Raw genomic sequence first — 25,816 nt, 5'->3', positions numbered from 1 at the left:
AGGAAATAGACAATCAGTGTAGAATCAAGATTACACACCACCTCTGCCGGAAGGCGCTAAAACTGGGACACCTGCCAGCGGTGGAGCTGTCTGAACTCTCTGAGGAAGACTTTGAATTTGGTGATCTGAGTTTTAGTGATTGCTCTTGAGCAGTGTGATGGAGGAGAGAGAGTAGTCACTCCCTGGCCCAAGATGTCTTATGACCATACAGTCACTCCCTCAAAGGCCTTTTTTTTTTTTTTTAAGATTTTAATTTATTTATTTGACACAGAGACAGCCAGTGAGAGCGACAGCCAGTAAGAGAGAGACAAGCAGGGGGAGTGGGAGAGGAAGAAGCAGGCTCCCAGCAGAGGAGCCTGATGTGGGGCTCGATCCCAGAACGCCGGGATCACGCCCTGAGCCGAAGGCAGACACTCAATGACTGAGCCACCCAGGCGCCCCCCTCAAAGGCCTTCTGTGCTGGGTGGCCACTTCCTTGCACCTGTCCTTGCGTTGGATCCCGCCCAGGCCTGTTGTGGGCCTGGTCATCACGTGCTCAGATGGTCATCAGAACCGGGACATTGCAAACTCGCTCAGATATCAGTTGCCCAGAGAGAGATTGTTGAATGCAGATTCCTAGGCCCAGTCCCAAACTGTCTGCGTAGGAGTATCTGGGTACCTGCCTTTTAATTCCTGAGCATCAGGAAGCTGCCTTTTAATAAGCATCCTGAGCGATTCTTAGATTCAGTCAAGTGGCAGAACCTCTCATTCAGGCGTGTGCAATAGGCCTCCTTAGGTTTCTGGCACACAGGGTCAGAGAGAACTGAATCTGGGAGTTTCTGTAAATTAGCACAACTAGGTGTTTTGGTCACGAATGAGTAAGTCCAGGATGTGAGAAAATAGCTCTTGGAATCCAACCAACACCATGGCCTTGCATGTGTCCTGGGAGACTTGGAGCTGGGCAGCAGCACACAACCGGAAGGTAAGCGGGGGCGTGGCTCCCGGGGGTGACAACGGGTCAGAAGAGGTTCTAGAGACATTTCCCAATGGGTCTGAGCTGAGAGCTAGTGCAGCTCCCCTATCACAGGATGCCAAGCGGCAGGAACAAAGAAGTCAATCCACTGAGGCTCTCCCACCTGTGCAGCTGGAAAGCTGTTAGTGGTCAGGATTCAGGGCGCCCAGCTGGCTCAGTCAGTGGAGCATATGGCTCTTGATCTTGGGGCTGTGGGTTTGAGCCCCACCTTGAGGGTAGAGATTACTTAAAAATACAATCTTAAAAAAAAGGGGAAAGAAAAGTCAGGATTGGATGGCGCAAACAGAGGGGCCTCTGACGAGAAGCCGATTAGGACAGAAGCCAACGATTCTTACCGAATCTAGAGAGGAGACCTCAGGGGGCACCCATCCATCCCATTATAAAAGGTGTATAAATAAATTGTGCTAGATTGTATTAGGGTTTGCAACGATTTGCTGTAAAAGCCTTCTATTCCCCACCGTGGACCTGGCTTGCCCACATGCCTTGCTTTGGCCAATCACACCTGAGTGGCATTGATGAAAGCTACTTCTTGCAGAAATGTTAAGCTCTGTCATCTGGTTCTTCCAGCCCTCATTTCCTTCCTTTGCCACAAGACCGGCATGTCTCAGACTGGATCTGCCCCTTGTCTGGGTTCCAGAATGAAGACGACATGGGGAAGAACTGCAGCCGACCTAGGAAGAACACATAACAGAGCAAGATGTACATTTTTCTTGTTAGGAGCCCCTGAGATTTTAGGGTCATTATTACCATAGCCCAACCTAGCCAGAGCTGACCAGTAAAGAAATAGGGTTTTTTATGTTGTTGTTTTGTTTTTAGGATTGTAAAAACAAAGTAGTAGTATTATAATGAATTTTTAGGGAAAACTACCCATAATTTCTTCCCTAGCCTGAACAAATAGTTTTAATCTTCAATATATGCCTACATGCAAGTGTGCTGAAACAGACTATTAACTTTATGTGGCTTGTGCCCCTGAGTTCCTTCAGAGAAGGAGCCTGGTGGTGGAGGAGGACCAACTCCCCACTAGAGGAGGCCAGAGGAAAGGGCGGTCTGCGGAGCCAGTGCCCAGCACAGAGCCGTCTGTTGTCTGGCAGTGAGGTGAAACTAGCAAAACCATTTCCTCACTCTTGGAAAAACTAATGCCAGGTTATTTCTTTTCTTGGAGTCTATCGTGCCTGCCTGCTCTCCTGCCAAGGCAGAGTTAAATTTCAGCCCTGTTCTCTGATCTTCCATTTCCTAAATTTTTAGTCCCACCGCAGACTTCGAACCTGCGTGCGGTAAGGTGGAATTTACAGGAAGTCAGCACCGAACAATGCAGGCTTCAGCTCTACCCTTCTGGAGCCTACAGTCTGGTGGGATATAAAAATAAATAAGTTGAATATAAATTGAATAATTACAAATTGAGTAAGTTTCCCAAATGAAACACACAGGATGCTATAATAGTAGGAAAGATTCTATTTTAAACAGAATTCTTTAAACTGCTAACTGGGAAACATTAGTGAACCACAAACTCACGTGCTCATGATCACATTTAAAAAAAAATGAAATAGAACTGAATGGAGGTGGATAGAATAGCATCAAATGTGGTTAAGTGTTAGTATTGTTTCATGCAACCATCATTACTGTGGATCAATGTGTTATCTATCTATGTAGCTGCTGGCTCATAAAATGTAGTTGTTATAATGGATTGTGGTAAAAATGGGTTTGAAAAACTAATAAAGATCTGGCCTCAGGGAAGGCTGCTCTGAGGAAGACATTACACTGACCACCAAGGGAAACAAGCTTGGTGTCCTCCAGGACACAGGGAAGGCTAGCATGGTTGAAGCACGGAGAGCACATTATAGATGTCAATCAGTGCTGCAGAAGACGTGGGATTGAATCTCAATGAGCCTTGTTGGCTGTGAAAAGGAATTTGGATTTTACTGGAAGTGAAGCTGCAAGGTTTAAGAAGAGAAGTGGTTTTAAGGTTACAGTGTGGAGTGTGGATTTTAGAGGACTGTTAGTCTGGACGCAGGAAGACCAGATCGGATCTTTTGGAGCTAATATCCATCAGGTTTTAGGATCCAGCTCAAACCTCACCTGTTTTTAGAAGCCTTCCTGCTTTCCTCAGGCAGAGCCAGTCTCTTTTTCCCAAATTCACCACATTCCCTTAGAGAGGTAGACCATTTATGCTTTTCTCCCAGTAGACAGTTCCTGGAGGGTCCCCTGGGTGGCCCCCAGCCCTGTGCTGCCAACCGTCACTCTTCCGGAGAGGAAATGGGATGTAGGGAGCGCCTTCGAAGCTTCTGTTGGTACAGGCTGTCCTTCCAGCTGGCAGGGGGGCTCTCTGGGGAATGTATGTTTGACTTTCTATTCCTGGTAATATAAGTTCAAATGTTTATGGATGTTTGAAGCTGGGAGGAAAGCATTTCTATTCATGCTGCTAGAAGCTATGAGGCTTTTTTTTTTCTTTTACTGAGAGCCCACAGCAAAACTTGGGTTACTTGGCTGGGGAAAGGAATGCAGTGAGAGGAGCGAGATGAAACCTCGCCGCAGGCAGCGCTGGCAGGAGCGGGAAGGCAGACCCCAGGGCCCCCTCGGCTGGGGTGGAGGGTCAGCCCTGCCAGGGCAGGAGGAGAGCGCAGGGCGGGCGGGCTGCAGCCGGGGGGTTCGCAGGCCAGGGCACAAGGTTCAGGAGAGGCGGAGCGCGGCCAGGAGGCGCCCGGCCGAGCCCACCCAGACGAGCCCGGGCGGGGGCCTCCGCGGGCCGGACTCCGGGCACCGCGCCGCCGCCGGCTAGCCCCAGACATTCCGTTTCTGCCGCCGGAATGCGCGGACAGGCTCCCGCGGGCCCCGGGCGCGGAGCCCAGCGGCTCCTCCTGCGCTCCGGCGGTGGGCGGGGCCGCGGGGCGGGGCCGCGGGTGGGCGGAGCGCGGGGCGGCGGGACCTTTAAATTGGCCGCCTCGGCGCGGGGCTCAAGCCCTTGGCTGCTGGAGCGAGCGAACTTTGACGACGACACCTGCAGGAGTGCGGAGCCCGCCATGCCGCGCCACCTCTCGGGAATGCTCCTGCTGCTCTGGCCGCTGCTGCTGCTGCTGCCGCCGACCCCCGCCGCCCCAGGCCCCCTGGCCCGCCCGGGCTTGCGGAGGCTGGGGACGCGGGGCCCAGGGGGCAGCCCCGGGCGCCGCCCTGCTTCGGCCGCCCCCACTGGCGCGCCCTATTCCGGGGCCAGCCAGCCCGGCGGGGCCCGCGGCGCAGGTACGGTGCTGGGAGTGGGACCCCCGCCTGGGAGGGACAAGAGCGGGCACCAGGGAGGGACAGCCGGCAAGAGGGAGGTGGGGAGGGCCGGGCGGGAGGGATGAGTGGTAGGGGAAGCGGAGCATCAAACAGGAGAAGCTTGGCGCAGCCGCCAAGTGTTCCATCCATCCCAGCCTGAGCGGACTGCAATGCAGAAGAATCCCGTCCTCGATGAATCCTGTGGGGGAAACGGGTCCAGACAAGGGAAGGGAGATGCCCGAAGTCACTCATAGGACTAGAATTTGGGTCTCCTGAAGCTCAAACTCCAGCCATTTCCCTCTGCAGTTTGGGCCTGGAGGATGGGGCAGCGTGCGAACACCGGGCGCCTCCCAGCGCTCTGTGCCAGCCCCTACCTACCTCTGTGCAGCTGAGCAAACCCTTCCTGAGATTCTGCCTTTAGTTCTCTGGAAATCACTTCATCTATAGCCCCAGATCAGAGTGTGACCCTCCCTCCCCCAGCCACAGCCTTCAAGCTGTCTCAGTCCAATCTAGGATCTGGAGCGGAATTCTGAACGGAATCCACACCAGGGAGTGGAGGTGGAGGCCAAGAAGGAAACCTGATGGGCGCCCTGGATGGCCCCAGACCTCTCCTGTAACCATCCTGGTCTCCACCTCTTCTTCTGCCCCTGACCAGGTGTTCTGCTTGAACTGACTGGGTCCCAGTCCCAACCTGTACTCTCTTGGATCTTCAAACACCCAAGACACTGGGTCTTTGACAAACAATTTTCCATTGCCCTGTTTGGTCAGTAGTTGGTTCCTCTGGCACAGGTTCCTAGAGTAGCAGAGCTGGAAGATCACCTGACACAACCCCTAAAAGCATATAAACCGAGGCTTATCAAATGACCCCGCAAATCAGTGCCAGAGCTCAGAATAGAATTCAGGGCTCCAAAATCCCACATAAGGATCTTTCCACTGCTACAATCTACCACGCTCTTAAAGGGGGTTTACATAAAATTTTATCTTCATTACCAAAATGTCCAGTTTCAGTCTTGCTGAAGAGAAGCTGCACCAAACCATTTTCTGAGTCTCCAGTCTCATTCATGCCTCAGGTTGGTTTGTTTGGTCTATCCCCTTCTGCACCTTTCTGGATAATGTTGGGAAAGAGCACAAAGGATTCTTTCCTGCATCAGCCCCAATGGGCTGGATTTGAAATGTTGACAGCATTGTCTTTGAGCCAGGGAGTACCAGGGTTCACAAGGGTTAAATTCAGCTGGTAGCCTGCTTTGCTCTGGGCTGGGAGGAGGGGGGCAGTTTGGGGAGTGTAGGGAAGCCTTTCTTCTAAAAGGTAACCTTGCCTCTCAGCCTGACCCACCTCCCTTGGGGATGGGACTGGGAGAGGGAGGAGGGATTCCTGTTCCCCCAAAGCAGCACTGGCCCTGCATTACTTGGAATCCAAACTGATCTTGAATGATAATCCTTTCATAAACATCACATTTCACCCTTTCCCAAATTCCCTCCTTTTTGCAACCAGAAATTGCTGTACTTTGCTATGGGCTTTTATTTCTGGCAGGACTATCAAAAATCAGCAAAATTGTAAGTATGGAAATCTTTTAGGAAATTCAGATCCTCACTTTCCTGGTTTCTGAGAATCAAAGGTCTGCTGTCTAGTAAAGGCGAGTGAGATTCAAAAACAGTGATGTTGCAGAGGGGGTCCAAATCAGGGAGTAACCAGATGCTCACAGAATTCCCTGCCATCTGAGTTGAGCCCCCGTATTAGTTTTGTATTGCTTCGGTAACAAAGTAGTACAAACTCAGTGACTTAAAAACAGTACGGACTTATTATCTAAGAGTTCTGTAGACCAGAAGTCCAACACTAGTCTCAAAGGGTTAAATTGTGTCAGCAGGGCTGTGCTCCTTTGGGAAAGATCTAGGGGAGACTGTTACCTTGCCTGGTTCAACATGTAGAGCTTACCTTCACTCCTTGACTCATGGCCTTTTCCCTGTTTTCAAAGCCACCAAAGGCAGGTTGGGTCCTTCTTAACATCTCATCACTGTGATCTCTCCTGCCTCTCTCTTTTCCACTTTTAGGGGCTCCGTAATTACATTGAACCCACACCAAAATCCAGGATAAACTCCCCATCTCAAGGTCATTAACTTAATCCATCTGCAAAGTCTTTTTTTTTTTTTTGGCCACATAAAGTAACATACTTACAGGTTCCAGGGATTCGGACATGAATATTTTGGGGGGCGAAGGAGCTTTATTCTGCCCACCACACCCCCTGTAACCTCCCATAAAGGATTCCGTGGGAGAAGGAGGGACTCATGCACATTTACCATAAGAACATAACCTTGACATTAGTCAGGACAAGATTTGGGTGTTAGGGAAATCGTTGTCAAATATGAATTTCATATCACCATGTATTTTTCGTTTTATTGTAATTATGTAAAAATACCTACATCCATGTCCAGGAAGGATTTTCAAAGGATTCTTCTTTGCTCCTGATGCATGGTAATCAAGGGATGAAATGAAATTCAGGAGTTGTTTAAAAAAAAAAAAGACTTAATTCCTTTTGACTTAACTAAATACATGACATACAGCATATTTCAGGGTGGGGGCTCAAAGTCAACATGAAGGATGTTTGCTAGGTACATGAAATAATGTTGATTTTTTTTTTTTTTTTTTTTGGTGGAAAATATTGCCTTGGAGAGAGGCAGCCATTCAGTGAAAAGCCCCTTTAGGCTGGGAGTCAGGAACCATGGAATCCCATCCATGACCTGCTGTTTTCTGGCTCACACACCTTCCAGAACCTCAGGCTTCTCACCTGTAAAATGGGTATAAAAACAACCTTGGCACCTCTAACTTCACAGGGTTGTCAGTTTTGTGTCCTATGATCTCTAAAACGTTATTGAAAGTAATGTCTGATTTATTTTCTGAATTGAATACCTCCAGGAAGCAGGATAAAACCAAGAAGATAATTTCCCATTTTTAGAAGAAAAATGGGCATCACTCCTGTTCCAGATAGGGCTTTCTCTGTCACAAACTGTCTTGCAGAGGAATTTGTTTGGAATCCATTTTTTCCCCTTAGTCACTGAGTAAGTTGCCTTCTTACAGTGGTGTCACCTTCAGCCCCCTTGTTAGGAAAGGAGAGAACCCTGGTTGATGCCTCATGCCCAAGCCCCAGTTACATTTCCATTCAGGACTTGGTGTGTACGATGAGGTGTGTGTGTGTAGAGGAGGAAGAATGGCTTGAAAAAGATGTTTAATAACTGGCTCTCTGCTCAGCCAGTTCTGACTTTTGGACTTGATTTTGGTGGCTAGGAGAGAGAGTTTAGAACAAGATTGGGGGAAGAGGGGAAGAAAGAAGAGACAAAAATAAAGATGTGTGGTTTTGTGGGTTCTTTTTTTTTTTTTTTTAAGATTTTATTTAGGAGTGCCTGGGTGGCTCAGTCGGTTAAGCGTCTGCCTTTGGCTCGGGTCATGAACCCGGGGTCCTGGGATGGAGCCCTGCATGGGGCTCCCTGCTCAGTGGGGAGCCTGCTTCTCCCTCTGCCCCTCCCCCACGCTTGTGCTCTTGCGCGCTCTCTCTCAAATAAATCAATAAAATAGTTTTTAAAAAAGATTTTATTTATTTGAGTGAGAGAGAGAGAGAGTGAGTGAGAGAGCACGAGCTGGGGGGAGGGACGGAAGGAGAGGGAAAAGTAGGCCCCTCCCCCAGCAGGGAGCCTGATGCAGGGCTCCATCCCAGGACCCCAGGATCATGAAAGCAGACCCTTAACTGACTGAGACACCCAGGCGCCCCAAAGATGTGTGGTGTTATTTCAAGGTGCTTGGTACTCTTTTTTTTTTTTTTAAGATTTATTTATGTATTTTAGAGAAAAAGAGAAAGAGGGAGGGGCGGAGGGAGAGGGAGAGAGAATCTCAAGCTGACTGCGGTTGAGCACAGGGCCAGCGGGTGGCGAGCTGAAACCAAGAGTCAGAGGCTTAACCTACTGCATCACCCAGGGGCCCCGGTGCTCAGTACTTTTGAGTAGGAAAGATAGAAGCTTCTTTGCTTCTGTAGCCCCAGGGCTAAATAAATGGTAGGTCCCCCCAAAAGTATTTGGTGAATGAAAAAAATGAAAGGGGTGACTGCGAGAGTTTGGTGGGGGCGGAGGGTAGATACCAGTGGACGTCTCCACTCCTGAAAACCAGACACACGCACAGAGCTGGAAGCACAACAGGTGTGGATCAGGGTGTCATGTCTCTTCTCACTTTTAAGTATCTCAGGCTCGCAGGGCCCCAAAGTTCACTAAACTTGATGAATGATGAGAAGGAGGGGGCACTTAAGGTTACTCTAGGCAGTTTTTACCCCATTGGTGGGGGAGTAGAAGAAGGAAGCTTTCAGAAAAGCACCAGAGTGCTTGCCTCGAACTCTGCCATTGCCTGAGGTGTCTGTGAGGCCTGGGCAGGGCTGCGAGTTTACCTTTCACACTGTTCGGGGCCACTGTGCCATTGCCACTGTTCCATTGTCCCATGACCGAGGTGCCCAAGAGAGGTCTCAACACCATTCATTTCTGGGAGTCAAGAGGAACCTTGGGAGCAATATCTGAAACAGAGGGATGGGGTTCTAGGTGAAAGTTTGGGGTTCAGCCAGCCTGTAGGTGAGATAGTTGGAGAAACTTCACCCCTCTGTGTGAATTCTCACTGGGGAATTCAGAAGGACCTTGGTGCTTTCAGCATCCAAAGCAAGGATGATGGTCTTGGGGGAAGATAGCAGACAGTGGGGCCCCCAACCCCAGGGCTCTCTGGGTGTGAGGATTGCCCCATTTCTGATTGGAATCACATCATTGCTCAGCCATGCCTGTTCCCCACACCCTTCTTTGCAGGTGTTTGCAAGAGCAGGCCCTTGGATTTGGTGTTTATCATCGATAGTTCTCGTAGTGTGCGGCCCCTGGAGTTCACCAAGGTGAAAACCTTCGTCTCCCAGATAATTGACACTCTGGACATTGGGGCGGCGGAGACACGGGTGGCAGTGGTGAACTATGCTAGCACCGTGAAGATTGAGTTCCATCTCCAGACCCACTCAGATAAGCAGTCTCTGAAACAGGCTGTGGCCCGGATCACACCCTTGTCTACAGGCACCATGTCGGGCCTGGCTATCCAGACAGCGATGGATGAGGCCTTCACGGTGGAGGCAGGAGCTCGGGGACCCACTTCCAACATCCCTAAGGTGGCCATCATTGTGACAGACGGGAGGCCCCAGGACCAGGTGAATGAGGTGGCAGCTCGGGCCCGGGCGTCTGGTATTGAACTCTATGCCGTGGGTGTGGACCGGGCAGACATGGAGTCCCTCAAGATGATTGCCAGTGAGCCCCTAGACGAGCATGTTTTCTACGTGGAGACCTATGGGGTCATTGAGAAACTTTCCTCTAGATTCCAGGAAACCTTTTGCGGTAAGTTTTTGGTCCCAACTAGAAAATTCAGATATTGTGTATTCAAAGAAAGAGATGTATTCTTTTTCTTCTTCTTCTTATTTTTTGGTAGAAACTTTATGGAAAACTGAAATATAAGCAGTGCCTTTCTTGAATTTTTTACCAACTTAAACACACTTCGTTGGTTTAGTAATATAGAGTTGCTTTATATATAACTTGGTTTGCTCATAAAAGTCTTCATGTTTGCATTAGAAATGTGAAGTTCTGGAAATATCCAGGATAAATGATCCTGCTGTTCCCTGATGGGGTCAGAAAAAAATAAAAATAAAAAAGTCAAGACACATCTTTTCTCCCCTCTGCCCACAAGTCCATTTTCCCCAGACGTTTTCTTCAGCTTTCGCCTCTCTGGCTTTAACAGAACTCTGCTTGTTTTCCCGCAGAAGACGGGGAGCAGCATCTGTCTGCCCGGGGAAGGGTCCCTGGCATTCCAGTGTAACTGTCAGGCCAGGCTTTGCTTATTCTCTAGATCCTCTAGTCTTCAGATTCTGCTCTTCGTCTGATTATTCTTTGTGGAGGGACTGAGATTTCAGTTTGCTTGTGAGATAGCAAGAAACAGATTAAAAAAAAAAGATTGTTACTGTCCTTCTTTTTTCCTTTAGGATGGAGTTTGAATCTGAGCATGCTAATTTAATCGGAATTTTTAGCATGAATCAGTCAAATCCATGAATATGAACTCTTTTAAGGCGGGGCTTTATTCTTAGTCACTGATCAGAATTATGAATATGTGAAGCTCATGCTTTCTTATTTTTAAGTTTCTTTTTTTCTTTTTTTTTTTTAATATTTTATTTATTTATTTGAGAGAGAGAGAGAGCAAGCCAGCACAAGCAGGGGGCAGAGGGAGAGGGAGAAGCAGACTCCCTGCTGGGCAGGGAGCCTGATGCGGGATTTGATCCCAGGACCCTGGGATCATGACCTGAGCCGAAGGCAGATGCTTAACTGACTGAGCCACCCAGGTGCTCAAGTTTCTTTTTTAATTTGTATCTATCTATGTTTTGTCTTTATCTACCCATAGTCATGGGTATTATTTAGTGATATAGTCTTTCAAAGCCCTCTGTGGAATATCTGAAACAGGTGTGGGCAAATTTCTAGTTCAGGTGAATTTTAAAATGTAGATACCTTTTGCTGTGTAACCTCTTCCTCATCCCTTTATTCGATACGCATTAATTGATCACTGATGATACAAAGATAAAGGTATTCCCTCCCTACTCTCAAGCAATAGTCTGGCGGTGGTGATGAGACAGACAAGTGAATCAGTAATTATAATTTGCAAATTTCAAGGAGACTTTATATCAAAATTAATGTGGGACTCAGCAATCACCCCAGTTTGTCAGGAAATGGGAGATGAAGTCTTGGTCTGGAGCAAAGTTTGGCCTCAACTCGGCCAGACCTGGCCGGTGGCCCCTTGTCTTTCCTTTCCCAGGACACTGGGCCTTCACAAGCTGTCCTTGGCTTTGGTGGCATCCACTTGGCATTCATTGGTTTCTCAAAAGAACATGGCTTTCTTTCTCCCAGGAAAACCCCCGTGTGCTTGTGGGTGAGAGCTTTTCCATAAAGACGTTGGTCTGTGGCAGAGTTGGGTCTCAAAGCTAGCACCTGGGGTTGGGCGTGAAGGCCATAAAGTAGCAAGTGGTGAGTGGCAATCTTTTCCTTCTGGTACAAAAGACCTGCTTGTTCTGGGGGAAAAATGTCCTCTCTATGGAAAAAAGACTGAGGGGCAGCTTGTTGTAGTCAACGGGTTGGAAAGATCATTGCATGAAAAGGCCCTTCTTGGGAAAATATTAGCCTTGACCTGTTGCCAGAGCAGTCGAGGCCGGGTTACCTGCCTGGGGTGCCAGCCTCCTCCAAAAGGCCTCCTTGGTTTCTCAGCAATGACTAAATTCATTGATTCTTCTTTCAAAACATGTCACTAGGAAAAAAATCCAACGAGATATAAACACCTCCAGGAGTGAAAATCGGGGATGTGGCTTAGCTGACGTAATCTCGTTTATTCTTTTCTTCCTTTTCTTTTTACCTGCTTGCATCTAGCGTGTGAGTCCATTCTCCTCGCAGATAGTAGAGGCCCCGAAGTCACAGACGTGTACGTTTAGGCTCACGCATCCACGCTGCTCATTCAGAAGGCGGTTACCTGCCTTGCCCTCCGCCGTTCGCATGTTCAAATATGTACTGCCGCCCAAGAGTGAGTGAGTTCCAGGCCGAGGGGCAGGCCAGCGTGTGAATTCTGTTTTGACACGGACTCTAGAGGCCTTGGAAAGCAGATTCTGGCTGCAACAGGACACCTAGCTCATAGACCTTCCAGAAGTGCATTGTAGTTCTCCCTGTTTCTTGCAGTTGGGAAGTAAAAGTCTTTTTCCCGGGCTAGGTGGATGGACTGAATAAAATACCAAATTGTCTGACCCGGGTAAGTGTTTGGCTTCCGCTCCAAATGCAAAGTTTCCTTTCTCTTTGAGAAAGCTGCCAATGAAACCTGTAATTTTAAATTAGTAACATTATTCCTGTAAGAGTGGTATTTCCAATAAGCCAGAGGCAGAAAACCAGTAGCCAGTTTTTGTAGCGAGCTCTCATTGAGAAGGAACCAGAGGGTGATGCCTTTGACGTGAAACAAGCATCTGGAACGTCTCTTATGTGTGGATACTGACGGTTGTACGCTTCTGCTGTGTAGCCCTGGACCCGTGTGCGCTTGGCATACACCAGTGCCAGCACGTGTGTGTCAGTGACGGGGAAGGCAAGCACCACTGTGAGTGTAGCCAAGGGTACTCCTTGAACGCCGACATGAAGACGTGTTCAGGTGAGGCCTGCTTCGGGGAGCGTGCCTGGCTGGGACTTAGCTGGGGCCCTACTCTCCAGGCGTGGGACTGGCCTTATGCTTTTCTCCTAACTGCCTTGGGGTTGGTTCACGGTGGCTTATTAGTGTTTTTCCTCCAAAATTGTTGGAGAAGAGTGAGGTAAGACATAAATCAGCTTCTTTATAGTGCGTATAATTAGTTTTCAAGAAAAGGGTTAGTAGGGAAATGGGTTAGTCCGGAAGGGGGCCAGAACTCTTGGTCCTTTTGAGGATTTTGGAACTTTTTCTGGATTTTACTTAATTAAATACAAGCCGCCCCTTTGTCTCTGTGACCAGAGCCGCTCCGTGACTTTAGACACAGAAGAAGCTTTAGAGAGGTTCTCATTCATCTGGTATATGGATACTCACATATAATCAATGAGGTGGGAACTAGGTCCATTTTTTATAAAACATCCTTGAAAAAAGCTCTTGGGAGGAAGGAAACTTAGAGGTCATTTAATTCAACCTACTCATTTTATAGATGATGAACTTGAGACCCGGGGAAGGAAGACGACTTACCCATGTCTTGGGGTCTGTTAGTGAAGGAGCCAGCACAGAAATCAGTTTCCAACCTCCTGTCCTGTGGCCTTTCTGCTGTGCTAGGCCACCCCCCGTTTCAGTGTGTGTGTGTGTTGGCTCATAACTAATTTACCGTGTTTTCCGTGTGTTTACTTTTGTTCTGATGGTCTTTTGATAGCTATCGATAAGTGTGCTCTGAACACTCATGGGTGTGAACACATCTGTGTGAACGACAGAACTGGCTCTTACCATTGTGAGTGCTACGAAGGTTACACCCTGAACGAAGACAAGAAGACGTGTTCAGGTAAGCGGGGGAGGAGGCTTTCCTTCTGCTACCTCCCCGTCTGCGTACCTCCCTAGCCGGTGTTGGAGGGGTAGGGCGCACTGACAAGGCCCTCGGTTGGTTTCTCTCTCTTGGGCCTTTCCCATTTCTGAGTCTTATTAGAAAAGTCAGAAGTGGCAGCAGGTATGTGCGTATCAAGGCCCCCATATGTGGGTGTGTTGTTCGTTTCCTTCTCTGTAGCCAGCCCTGGCGGTGCTTTCCAAGCCCCAGAGACAGCTTAGAAAGTTAAAATCAAAGACCGCTCCACAAGATACTTATTACCTGCAACGGGATAAACAGTTACTTCATAGTGGAGAGACCTGGCAGACACCACTTCCACCAAGTGATCCGAGGGAACCCCACCAGTAATGACCCGCAGTGACGTCATGCACCTCCTGACAGAATGTCCTGAGGGCACAATAGCACTTCTGTTGTCTTCGTTAAAAATTCAGCATCATGAGGACACTTCAAACAAACCCAAACTGAGAGACATTCTACAAAGTAATTTTCCAGGGCTTTTCAAAGCTGTCAAGGTCATGAAAGACAAAGATGGAGGAAACGTCCCAGAGAGGAGGAGACTAAGGACATGTGACAATGAAATGTAGTGTGGATTCTGGATTGGATCCTGGACCGAAAAAGGACATTGTGGTAGAACAAATGGCAACATTTTACTAAGATCTGTGGATTGGTTAATAGCATTGTGTCAGCGTTAAATTTCCCGGTTTTGATAAGTGTGCTATGGTTATATGGGATGTTAACATTTGGGGAAATGGGGTGAAGTACAGAACTTTTTGTGCTATTTTTGGAACTTTTCCATATGCCTGCAATGATTTCAAAATGAAAAGTTTAAAGACAAAAAAATTATCATGTCCATGTATAGGAAAGTGCTTGGAGTGACAGTTTGGGTCTTGAGTTCTGATGTTGTGCTGAGTCAGCTGGTCTCCTTCAGGTTCAGCTTCTTTCCTTAGAACAGGGGAGGGCTGAATTATAGTTTCTTCAAACTTAAATTCGACGTCTTTCTGAATCTAGTGTAATTAGCCACATCGTTGGTATCCCTCTGATTCAGCGTAAATACTATAAACTAAAAGGAATGCTTTAGTATTTATTTGTTTATTTGTTAAGCATTTATGAGATACTTAGATTATAAAAACTCAGTCTGGATGATTTTGAAAAAGCAGTTGGGAAAAAAAGACTAAGGACTGACTGTGTGTAGGATTTTGTTAAACTCCGCTAACTTCTGGTACGAGCCAATAGTACAGATGGCTGTGGAAGGTTCCAATAGGTTTGCTTCTTACATATTTCTAGCCGCAGGTAAGAAGATTTCTATATATGGGTAATAAAAGACTTCTCCACTTTTAATTTATTTTCTCCTGGACTTTTCTTTGGCAGCTCAAGACCAATGTGCCTTTGGTACACATGGCTGTCAGCACATTTGTGTGAATGACGGAGATGGGTCCCATCACTGTGAATGCTACGAGGGTTATACTTTGAATGCAGATAATAAAACATGTTCAGGTAAGGTCCACTCAACAAATTCTTTCATAGCTGGCTCTTTCTATGGCAGTGAAACCAACTTGCAATTCACACAGCAAGAGATTCTTGAAGATATTTTAATGAATCAGTCTCTAGACCTTCTATCCTGCTTATAGATCAAGACACACATTGCTATATATAGCTCAATTTCAGAAATATAGCTCATTTCAGAAATGGGTAGGGAGTGAGGGATATGAGAAAAGCTAATTGAATGTAGGATGCTTATCCAGGAAAATTTTATAGCTCTGTACACTGGGGACTTGTAAAGTAAATGGGAACTTTAGAGGAAGTCAGTTGGACAGTAACTACTTGGTGTGATAGGCTGAACTGATCTTTTTCCAATGAAAACTTGCCCTGGAACTTTTCTGTAGTGTTAATCTTAAAGCTGGATTGTTTTAGTAAAGGAGACTTTGTCAATGACTGAATTAGACCCACACAGATCTTCCAGTAAATTTGAAGTAAGTTGTTCCCTGACGGTTTCTAGATGATGAATCTTCTGTGAATCTGAGCCTTATGACTTGGCGAATCCTCATTAATTTGATTTAAACTCACTGGCAGAACAGGGTGGCATTTATAATGTAAAAACACTTCTGAGAGAAATTCCTGCCTCTCAAGGCGGTGTTTAATTTTGGCGCATTCAAACTTTTTTTAGATTTTTATGTATGTGCTCCTGTCCCTTGAGGAGAGATATTATGTGACCTTTTCAAGAGAGGCTAAGGGAAATGGCACATGACCCATGCCCTTAAAAAGAAAAGAAAGAAATCAATTAAAGGGTACTGAGCACCTATTTTGTTCCCAGGACTGTGCAAAGCCCTGTGGGGATGTACATTTTCTGCCTCTGAGCAATTTACAGGCTGGGCACAAAGAGGAAGCAGAGACTAGCCGGGGAGAGGGACAGACAGTAATGGAGGGCTGTGGCAGCGGGGGAGGCGGGCTGTCTGGGGAAGGGCACGGAGCGTGTAGGGCAGCAGGTGGGCCTTGAGGATGGTGAAGGTTTAGACGGAGGACTGGAGAGCCAGATGGCCAAGGGGAGTGGCTTGTGTTGGTTTGCTCAGGGGGTAGGACTAAGTCACTGGGGTGGAGAGAGGCCTCATGGCTGCGCTTCTCAAACTGGTTATAGGTATTCCGCTTGGTTCCTTACACAGCCAGGGACATTGAAGACCTTGAAAAAGGACACTAACACAAATTTACATTTAAACTAATAGATGTTATGGAACAAAGTGGGATTATTTTATTTTAAAAAAAGTAAAAAAACTGCTCAGTTAAGGCAGACTATTCCAGGCCATACTTCCAGGTCACAATAGCCAATGTTCTTCAGTGCCTACTGTATGCCATATGTGGTTCTAGGCATTTCACACACAGTCACACATTTATTGCTCACAGCACCTTTATGAGGAAGCTGAGGCCCAGACGGGTTAAGTAACTTGCCCATGGTCACACAGCTAGTAAGTTGCAGAGCGAGGATTTGAACCCAGGCGCTTGCTTTGGTGGTCACACATGCGGTCACGTGCAGGCCGTAACGTTTCATGGTTGCCATGCGTGGTTGCCATCACAGGACAGCAAAGGTGGAAGAAGGGCATGACCAGATAGTGGAAAGTTAGAAGGTTAGAAAAAAGTATATTTATGGAGCCCAATGCGGAGCAGTATTTCTATATTTTGAAGTAATAATGGATACTGTTCTGACGCTGGGGTACATACCATGGGTCACATCTCCAGCGGCCTGCTTTTTCCCCTGCTGGGCAGTAGCAAGGCTTGTAGATTAAACGTGGAGCCCCAGGTCAGGGGCTGGGGTGGAGGCGTGACCAGCTGTTATCTGCAGAGCAGCTGCTAGGCTGGGATGAGGGGAAAAAATGAAACATTCTACTATTCAGCATTTTTTCAAGAAGATTTTATTTATTTATTTTAGAGAGAGAGAGTGCACATATGTGCAGGGAGAGGGGCAGCGGGGGAGGGAGAAGGGAAGGGAGAGAATCTCAAGCAGACTCCAGGCTGAGCGCAGAGCCCAACACGGAGCTAGATCCCATGACCCTGAGATCATGACCTGAGCCAAAACCAATAGACGCTCAACCGACTGAGCCACACAGGCATCCCCTACTATTCGGCATTGTGCTGGAAAAATCTGAAGTCATGAAGGGGAATATCCGTGTTAGAGTTAGAAAGACACGTAGAGACTTGCATTTCACTCAAAGCTCTTTTATAGGCAATAGTGAGCCATGGAAGTTTCCTGAGTGTGGAGGGACGCTGAAAAGTTAGAGGGGGACAGACAAACTCGGTTGGTCCCTGCGAGGGTGGAGGAAGAACCTGTGTCCCCCGGGTTTATGAAAGGAGACCTGCTCTTTTCATTTGTCCTGGGCCAGTCCACACACGGAGGAGACGAGCATAGCACTTCGCCCTCCACTCAAATTTGGGCCAACTGTCTTCCTCCTTGTAATTTATTTCTGTGACGGATAATAAACGCTCCACTATCCAAACCTACGCCTCTCCTCACCATCACCACTATTACCGCTGTGTGTGTGGGGGGGCTGGTGCGTTCCGTCCCACTTTGCACGCTACCAAGGCCAGGCCCTTGGTCAGCACAGCGTCACGCTTCTGTGCCGCATCACATTTAGCTCCACGTGCAAGTGGGTCGCTAGTATGTTATTGTTGGTCACGGTGAAGATGATCCATGTGTAGTGGGGATCTGGAGGCACTTGACACGCATCAGGAGAGGCCCAAGGTAAGTTCCGGAACATACTCAAGACTCAGTGCGGCCCCCGTACTGCAGGCAGGAGGAGAAGATGAGGCACCCCCAGATATCTGCAAGAAATGAGAAGGAAAGGGGGGAGGCAGGAAAAGGTGGGGCTGGAGGGATGTGAGATGTAGGAAAGGAAGACAGGCTTTCTACTGAAAGGCGGGAGCTGTGTCGCTGACGGCGGAAGGGTTCATTCTCAGCATCTGTTACGACCCAACCGAAGCTTTTCTCTCCCAGAAATTGGTGTTTCCTTCCCCACTGTAACCTGGGACTCTTTTCTTTCCTGCCCCACGCCCGGGCAGTTCGCAGCAAGTGTGCTCTGGGCTCGCACGGTTGCCAGCACCTGTGCGTGGATGACGGGGCCGCGGCCTATCATTGCGATTGTTACGCCGGCTACACCCTGAACGAAGACAAGAAGACGTGTTCAGGTAAGGACTGTCCCTTTGAGCCCGTTTTGTTTGGATGGGTCATCTTCTAGGAGGAAGTTTTCCTTTTGAAGTCTGAGTGGTCCTCCTGGTCCCGGTCCTCCGGAGGCTCCCAGCTGTCGTCACATGAAGCAAGTCTCCCCCCAGCCATTCTTCCCTCCTGATTCCTTCCTCTCTGTTTTTCTAATTACAGCCTCTTCCTAAGTTGGATTTTTGTTGTCGTTGTTGTGATGTAAGATACACATAACATCCCATTTCACACTTTAACCCTTTTTAAGCATCTAGTTCAGTGGCGTTAAGTGCATTCCTATGGTGGCCGACCATCCCACTCTCCATCTGCGGAACGTTCTCATCCCAAACTGAAGCCCTGTATCCATTCCCTTCTCTCCCTGCCCCTGGTCACCTCTCTTCTTCACCCTGTCACTCCCTTTGCCCCCAGATTCACTGCTTCCACATCCACCCTAGCTGCTGTGTGGCTTGGAGGGATGAAGGGCAGAGGGTGGGACCAGTGGGAGGCTATTGCCATGGTCCCGGGTTGGGTGAGGAGCATGACAGTGGTGACAGAAGCAAGCTGATTCCAGATACCTTTCTGAGGCAGAATGAAGAGGATTTGGTGGTAAGCTGGATGTGGGGAACGGGGCAGGAGAGGAATGAGGATGACTTTCCTATTTCAGACTTGAGCAACTGGGAGGAGGATGGGGTATCTTTGTTGAGGTGTGGAAGACTGAGGGTGAAGCAGATTTGGGGAGAAAAGTCAGAATTTGAGACTTGTGTGTTTATCCTCCTGTGGACAGTAAACTCCAACCCCTAAGGGTAGTAGATGTTAACTGTATCCTAGCATCTTCCATAGCACTTGATGGTTACTCGGTAGATACTTCTTCAGTTGAAGTAGAGTATGGATCCGCTTCCTGGGGAAGGTGAGGATAACAGGGAACAGCTTGCTTTTAGAATTTGAGTATGTCACAGTACTGTTACCCTATCTATGGGTTTAATGCTCAGAAAAATCAGTCTTGGGCATTTTTTTCTTCTCCTGGAAGACGGGGATTCCAGCCTCGTTTCTGATGCGTTAGTCCTGACCTCATTTGCCATTCACTTCTTTGGTCAGCAAGTTTTCATGGAGCTCCTCTTACATACCTAGTACTCTATCAGATCTTGAGGAAGGAACTGGAGACACATCAATGTTTTGTAGTTTGTACTGTACAAGTCTTACACTTCTTTTGTTAAGTTTAATCCTAAATATTCCATTCTTTTTGAAGCTATTGTGAATGGGTCCATCTCTCAACTTTCAATTGTGCTACATCCCAGTTTTAAAATTTTCTGGGAGTGTTTTTATTAGACTATCCCACTGAACCCTTGCCGTCACAGAACTTAGTTTATCAGGCAAGATACACTGGAAAAGCATCTTAAGTGCCAATTACATGCTCTGTACAGGGATGGTGGGAATGTACTTAATTTCAGTAGATACTTTCTGGCTTACTACTGACTAACTGATTTGGGCTGGCTGTCCTTAAAAGTCAACAGGATTTGGACAGGTAGATAGATTATATTTAATCAAGTGAATTTATGGTCACGTTGGCGCTATATCCTATCTTTGTAGAATGTGGGAGAAAACATAGGAGCAAAAGACCATTCTCTGGCCTCAGGTGAATGGTACTGCTCCATGGAAGATTATACATCAGTCTTCAGACCTGGGAAGTTACTCCTATTTCTATTAGGCAACTTTAGGGGCTATGATAGTGAGTAGGAATAGATGCCTCACTGTATTTCAGAAAGAACTAGAAGTTAGTGTTATCATTCTCCTGGGTTCCTTTTTTTTAAAGATTTAATTTATTTGACAGAGAGAGACACAGCAAGAGAGGGAACACGAGCAGGGGGAGTGGGAGAGGGAAAAGCAGGCTTCCTGCTGAGCAGGGAGCCCGCAGGGAGCCCGATGTGGGGCTCGATCCCAGGACCCTGGAATCATGACCTGAGCCAAAGGCAGACGCTTAACGACTGAGACACCCAGGCACCCCATCTCCTGGGTTCTTTGCTTAAATGATACAAACCTAAATTTTTACTTCCAAAGTATTTATGGTAAGAACTAGAACTCTCAATTCAGACCACTCAATAGAATAATAGTTTGCATAAGAAATCAGGAATTACCTAATTTTAATTCTTGAAATATTTGGCCAAAGAGAGAATTGTTTTCTTTATTTTCATTTCTTAATAAGGACACAGTACCATAATAAGATTAATTATCTTAGCTCTGCATTCTTGGCTTCTCCCTAGTCAACTTTTTAAAAATTTTCTTTATCTCTTGGGGCGCCTGGGTGGCTCAGTTGTTGGGCGTGATCCCAGGGTCCTGGGATTGAGCCCCACGTCAGGCTCTTCTGCTGGGAGCTTGCTTCTTCCTCTTCCACTCCCCCTGCCTGTGTTCCCTCTCTTGCTGGCTGTTTCTCTCTCTGTCAAATAAATAAATAAAATCTTAGGGAAAAAAATTTACTTTATCTCATAGAAAGTTTCCAACAGTCACAAAAGTATAGAGAATATAATGAACTCTCATATAATCAACACTCAGTTTTGATGATTGTAAACGTTTCCCAACGTCTAATTCAATTTCTTCTGTGACATTAATATTTCAAAGTATTTTCTCCTCTTTCTGTGGGCCCTTATATCCTCTTACCTCCTGGAAAATGCATTTAGGTAAGTCTTAAAAATGGAAGGATTGAATTACAGATTTCCTGATTTGCTGTGATTTCTAATTAGCTATAACATTTTGTGTTCTGTCGTCACCAGCCATTCAAGAAGCACGAAGACTCATCTCCACAGAAGATGCTTGTGGATGTGAAGCCACACTGGCATTCCAGGATAGGGTCAACTCATATCTGCAGAGACTGAATGCCAAACATATCCTTTCTGGAAGGTTTTTCTGCTTTCAGCCACCCTCGGTAGTACAATTGAGCCAAACATTTTAGGACATTCCACAGGATAAGGGCCCTATTCATTACGTTTTAAGATGAGCAGTAGTAATACAGTGTTTATTTTTTTAGAGTTCTTTTAAAATGTTTTAATAGACTGTTTTGCCCATTTAATATTTACATGTTAAAAGCTGTCTATTTCTTTCTCCGGTGCTTTTCCATAGCAGTATATGCTAATTGTGTTATTAACAGATGGAGCTATTATGCTAGGATTCCTTAATATGGGCTCTCTTAGTTCAGAATCTGTAGGTGTACGGAAGGAGTTAGCGGATCAGCGAGGCAGTAGCTCAGATGACACGTACTTCACCCTGGCTAGCCAACTGGTCAAAAGCAGATTTCGAAATGTAACGTGGTACCATCTAAGGAACTTTCAAAATCAGTTCTTTAACTAAAGGAGTAATTCAGGAAAAGTATTTTTTCTTAGCTCCAGTTAACGACACTGTTTCTAGGTATCTTAGAGGAGTGGTACTCAAATTGTGATAGGGATATGGGGGGGGCACAGAAAGTTTTACAAAAATCCATTTTCAAATCCTTACATTGACCTACCAGAAATGCTACAGGGGGTGAGTTGGCATTCTCTGTTCCCATCTCTCACTTCACATTGCCATTCTCCTAACTTTACACAAGGAAGGCATACCTCTTCTCTAACCAGAATCTTCTAAGGTGAATTTCTTGGAAAAGTAAAATCTCCAGAGAGCCAGACAAAGGGACAGTTCAACAGTTTTTTAATCAAGGCTTCATAAACTCCCCCAATTTATTTCATTAAGAGACACTTTTCCAATTAAATTTTGCCTTTTACTTTTAGTAATTTTATGTCAACATTTATAACTTATTTGTTTGATCACTTATGTGCTCCTAATAGTTGTAAAGATAACTCAATCCAGATGATTAAAAAAACTGGGGGCCTTATGGTCAAAGAAAATTAATTTAAACACAGTTTCAATATAAATGTATATGTACTTGTTGTTTATATAAATTTACCTCAAAGAAGTCTTAGTGATTAAGAAAAAATTTTCAAGATTCAAAGTAGAATAAAATTCTGTGGAGAAAGTAGAAAGGAAAACAAATACAAGGAAATACAAATTACTTTATTTAATTTATTTTAATGTTATTATTATATTTTAAATATTTTTTTATTATATTATGTTAGTCACCATACAGTATATCCCTAGTTTTTGATGTAAAGTTCCATGATTCATTACTTGCGTATAACACCCAGTGCACCATGCAATACGTGCCCTCCTTACTACCCATCACCAGCCTATCCCATTTCCCCCTCCCCCTGAAGCCCTCAGTTTGTTTCTCATAGTCCATAGTCTCTCATGGTTCATTCCCCCTTCTGTTTACTCCCCCTTTCTCTTCCCTTTCTTCTCCTACTGATCTTCCTACTTCTTATGTTCCATAAATGAGTGAAACCATATGATAATTGTCTTTCTCTGCTTGACTTATTTCACTTAGCATTATCTCCCACATCTTCTTAATCCAGTCATCTGTTGAATGGCATCTCGGCTCCTTTCACGATTTAGCTATTGTGGACAATGCTGCTACGAACATTGGGATGCATATGGCCCTTCTCTTCACTACGTCTGTATCTTTGGGGTAAATACCCAGTAGTGCAATTGCTGGATCATAGGGTAGCTCAATTTTTAACTTTTTAAGGGACCTCCACACTGTTTTCCAGAGTGGCTGTACCAACTTGCATTCCCACCAACAATGTAAGAGGGATCCCCTTTCTCCACACCCTCTCCATCAATTGTTGTTTCTGGACTTGTCAATTTTTTGGCATTCTAACTGGGGTAAGGTGGTATCTCAGTGTGGTTTTGATTTGAATTTCCCTGATGGCTAATGATTTTGAACATTTTTTCATGTGTCTGTTAGCCATCTGTATGTCATCATTGGAAAAGTGTCTGTTCATATCTTCTGCCCATTTTTTGATTTGTTTATTTGTTTCTCGTGTATTGAGTTTGAGAAGTTCTTTGTAGATCTTGGATACCAGTCTTATCTGTAGTATCATTTGCAAATATATTCTCCCATTCCGTGGGCTGCCTCTTAGTTTTTTAACTGTTTCCTTGGCTGTGCAGAAGCTTTTTATCTTGATGAAGTCCCACAGGTTCATTTTTTCTTTTTGTTTCTCTTGCCTTTGGAGATGTGTCATGAAAAAGTTGCTGTGGCCGATGTCAAGAGAGTTGCTATGCTATGTTCTCCCACTAGGATTTTGATGGATTCCTGTCTCACATCGAGGTCTTTCATCCATTTGGAGTTTATCTTTGTGTATGGTGTGAGAGAGTCGTCAAGTTTCATTCTTTTGCATGTAGCTGTCCAATCTTCCCAGCACCATTTATCGAAGAGACTGTCTTTTTTCCACTGGATGTTTTTTCCTGCTTTGTCAAAGATTAGTTGCCCGAAGAGCCGAGGGTCCATTTCTGGGTTCTCTATTCTGTTCCATTGGTCTATGTGTCTGTTTTTGTGCCAGTACCATGCTGTCTTTGTGATCACAGCTTTTTCGTATAGCTTGAAATCCAGCAATGTGATGCCCCAGCTTTGTTTTTCCTTTTCAACAATTCCTTGCCGATACGGGGCCTTTTCTGGTTCCACACAAATTTAAGGGCTGTTTGTTCCAGTTCTTTGAAAAATGTCTTTGGTATTTTGATCAGGATGACATTGAAAGTGTAGATTGCTCTGGGTAACATTTTAACTATGTTAATTCTTCCGATCCATGAGCATGGAATATTTTTCCATCTTTTTGTGTCTTCTTCAATGTCTTTCAAGAGTGATTTGTAGTTTCTAGAATATAGATCCTTTAGGTCGGCAAAGAAGAAGTCAAACTGTCTCTCTTCACAGATGACATGATACTCTATAAGGAAAACCCAAAGGAATCCACCCCCAAACTACTAGAAGTTATAGAGCAATTCAGTAATGTGGCGGGATACAAAATCAATGCTCAGAAATCAGTTGCATTTCTATACACGAACAATAAGACTGAAGAAAGAGAAATTAGGGAATCCATCCCATTTACAATAGCACCAAAAATCATACGTTATCTCAGAAATTCCTTTATTTTAAATATTTGATTTTAAAAGATGGATAATAGGTATCCATTCAGTATGGTATTAATATATAGGATACATTTGAAAGACTAATTAAGATTTTATTTTTTAATTAAAAAAATTTTTTTAAAAAAAGAGTTATTTATTTATTTATTTATTTCAGAGAGAGAAAGAGTGAGTGAGAGAGAGAGAGAGAGAGAAACAGCATGAGCAGTAGAGAGGGGCAGAGGGAGATGGAGAGGGGAAGCAGACTCCCTGCTGAGTGCAAAGCCCAACACAGGGCTTGATCTCAGGACCCATGAGATCATGACCTGAGCAGAAACAGTCAGATGCTTAACCGACTGAGCCACCCAGGTGCCCCTAGATTTTATTTTTAAAAAACCAATATTCATGATATGGCAGAAATTGCATATTTTGTAAATAAAACTTATGATGAAATTTTTCATATAATTTAAATATGCACAGACATCACTTATTTGTCAAATTATTTTGCGGGGGTGCCTGGGTGGCTCAGTCATTAAGCATCTGCCTTTGGCTCAGGGTGTGATCCCAGGTTCCTGGGATCGAGCCCCACATCAGGCTCCTGCGCTGGGAGCCTGCTTCTTCCTCTCCCACTCGTCCTGCCTGTGTTCCCTCTCTCGCTGTCTCTCTCTCTGTCAAATAAATAAATAAAATCTTAAAAAAAAATTATTTTAGGGGATAGGAGCAAAAATGTTTGGAGACAACTGCTCTGTATCATCATCTCTGAAGACTACTGCTTTATTACATGCTTTCTAAAGAATACAATATCTGAGTTTTAGATTAGAGTTTTGATGAGAAAATATTTTCACTTTTTTAAAATTTAAAATAGAATGTAATTATTTTCTTTTATCTTGTATTGAAGTGTTTGAAAGTGTGTTTATGTTTTCTGATGTCTAAAAAAAAAAAGGCATTGGCCTTAACAACCAGCCACTTGATGACATTTTGGGGAAGTTGCAAGCAGATGAATATGGACAAATACATCGTTGAATTACTCAGATTTTTCACCTGGAAATACGGAGAGCTTGGTGTATTTAATATTTTTGCATACTTCAATGTTCCTGCTAATAATTTGCCATTGCAAATGCTTGATTACTACTGGATAAGTAGTATGAGGATCTTCTGAAGAATCAGTATTATTTTTTACAGAAATTTAAACATTCATATCCTTAAGAGCAAACTTTAGTGTCTCTAAGCTATGACTGTGAAATGATTCATAGGAAATAGAATGAAAAGTTTAGTATTTCTTTATTTACCAATTGAGCCATTTGATTTTTAAATGTTTATATTAGTAAGATAGCCCTTCTTATAATGGGGACTTTTGATCTATTTTTTAATAGTATTTATAGTATAAATCAGTCTTATTATTGAAAGTGTAAATTATACAAAGTACACATAAAAAAGTTCATATAATTGAATTGAGATGAATATAATTTAGAACTGTTTCTTTAATGCTTTGTTTTTTGCTCACGTTTTGCTCGAGTATTACTAAAGCTGTGATGAGGGGATTGTCACACACGTATCAAGTGAACACTATGTGAAGTATTATAAGAAACACGTAACTAAAGACTTTAGTTTTGAATTAAGAGTATTATAACTTTTTACCAAGGACAAAAGAATCCTACATTATCTTTACTGTTTCACTTTAGGATCCAATCAATAAAATTATGTATTTATAAATATTGCTCTAACAAGTAACAACAAACCTAATGTTGTCGTTTTAAAGTTTAAGCCTAACTTTTCTTC

General features: G+C 45.1%; 1 protein-coding gene across 1 annotated transcript; it reads left to right on the top strand.

Annotated features, from left to right (window-relative positions):
• The first annotated feature begins 3,816 nt into the window (after positions 1-3,816).
• Positions 3,817-25,782, top strand: MATN3 (matrilin 3). Its single transcript, XM_040623085.1, has 9 exons — positions 3,817-4,246; positions 5,757-5,818; positions 8,983-9,658; positions 12,357-12,482; positions 13,216-13,341; positions 14,749-14,874; positions 17,926-18,051; positions 20,824-20,934; positions 25,005-25,782. Exons 1-9 carry the CDS (start codon positions 3,817-3,819, stop codon positions 25,058-25,060), a joined length of 1,839 nt encoding a protein of 612 aa, XP_040479019.1. The 3' UTR covers positions 25,061-25,782.
• The last annotated feature ends 34 nt before the right edge of the window (positions 25,783-25,816 follow it).

The sequence above is a fragment of the Ursus maritimus genome, unplaced genomic scaffold (assembly GCF_017311325.1).
Source record: "Ursus maritimus isolate PB19 unplaced genomic scaffold, ASM1731132v1 scaffold_6, whole genome shotgun sequence".
NCBI classification, from domain to species: Eukaryota; Metazoa; Chordata; class Mammalia; order Carnivora; family Ursidae; genus Ursus; species Ursus maritimus.
Note: the sequence above shows the minus strand (reverse complement) of the source record. Positions and strands in the feature narration are given on the sequence as shown.